Source organism: Talpa occidentalis, unplaced genomic scaffold (genome assembly GCF_014898055.3).
Source record: "Talpa occidentalis isolate TD23 unplaced genomic scaffold, MPIMG_talOcc4v2.1 talOcc4.3, whole genome shotgun sequence".
NCBI lineage: Eukaryota > Metazoa > Chordata > Mammalia > Eulipotyphla > Talpidae > Talpa > Talpa occidentalis.
In genome coordinates, this window is record NW_023603184.1 from 3,498,830 (window position 1) to 3,500,384 (window position 1,555).

Below are 1,555 nucleotides of genomic sequence, written 5' to 3' on the forward strand. Positions count from 1 at the left end.
AATCTGTTCCACAGCTTCCTCATGGCATTTTTCACATCCCTGTTCCTGAAGGTATAAATCAAAGGATTGAACAAGGGAGTTAAGATGGTGTAAAAGATGGCCACCATCTTGTCAAAAGAGAAAGCAGCTGGAGGCCGTGCATACTCAAAAATACAGGGGACAAAGAACAGAATCACAACGGCAACACAACTAATAACTATAAGCCATTTTTAAATTTTAATGCTTTATTTTTTTATTAGATGTCAACAATAATCTGTTCCACAGCTTCCTCATGGCATTTTTCACATCCCTGTTCCTGAAGGTATAAATCAAAGGATTGAACAAGGGAGTTAAGATGGTGTAAAAGATGGCCACCATCTTGTCAAAAGAGAAAGCAGCTGGAGGCCGTGCATACTCAAAAATACAGGGGACAAAGAACAGAATCACAACGGCAACATGAGACCCACAGGTGGAGAGGGCTTTCCTCCGCCCTTCAGAACTGTGGTTTCTCAGAGAGATCAAGATGACACCATAGGAGACAACCAACAGGGAGAAGATGATGATACAGATAAACCCACTGTTGGCAACCACAACAAGTCCAAAGACATGTGTGTCAGTGCAGGCAAGCTCCAGCAATGGGTACAAGTCACAGATGAAGTGATCAATGACATTGGGGCCACAGAAGGGTAGCTGGAAAGTGAATATAATTTGAAAAATAGAATGTAGGAAGCCCCCTGTCCATGCTACTCCCATCAGAATCCCACAGAGTTTCCAGTTCATGATAGAGGAATAGTGCAGGAGTTTGCAGATGGCCACATAGCGGTCATAAGCCATGGCTGTGAGCACAAACAACTCCACCCCAGCAAAGAAGTGTTCCGCAAAGAGTTGGGTCATGCAGCCTTCAAAGGAGATGGTTTTCTTTTCATAGAGGGAGTCCACAATCATCTTTGGGACAATGACTGAGGAGAAGCAGGCATCCAAGAAGGAGAGGAAAGCCAAGAAGAAGTACATTGGGGAGCCCAGGAGTGTAGGGCTGCTGATGATGGTCACCACGATGAGCAAGTTGCCCCCAACAGTTGCAATGTAGACACACAGAAATACAACAAAGACAATTTTCTGAATATTTGGATTCTGTGAAAGTCCCATGAGGACAAACTCTGTTACAAAGCTTTGGTTGTGCATGACTTCCAGCAAAAGATGAAAGACACCAGAGTGAGGGTATAGGACCCACAATATTGAGAAAGAAAAATTTCTATAAGGCTAGTTTATGGCATTAAGATAGTCATCACGATGCCAGTGTCACCATGTGAAAAAAATCTTCTGTGCTTATGTCATCATGGAGAACACAGTATTAAAAATTCATTAAAGATGGTGGTGGAAGGTCTAGCAGATGAGGTGAAAATAAATTATTAAATAGTTTTTAAAACACAGAGTTCAAAATGGAAGAAGTATCTACATGCAGTGGGCTGAGAAATAGCTTGTATCTCAGCTGCCAGCTCTGATCACTTAGTACTGGTTTAATGGAGTAAATTGTTGAGGAGGTTTCTGAATCCACATCCAAATCTGAGGAAGGGAG

The 1,555-nt window shown here is 42.4% G+C and overlaps 1 protein-coding gene across 1 annotated transcript; it reads right to left on the reverse strand.

The window, feature by feature from the left end:
- Positions 1-216: 216 nt before the first annotated feature.
- On the reverse strand, positions 217-1,200 carry LOC119254292 (olfactory receptor 4C15-like). Its single transcript, XM_037521408.2, has one exon. The coding sequence runs from the start codon at positions 1,159-1,161 to the stop codon at positions 217-219; it is 945 nt and encodes a 314-aa protein (XP_037377305.1). The 5' UTR covers positions 1,162-1,200.
- Between the last annotated feature and the right edge of the window lie 355 nt (positions 1,201-1,555).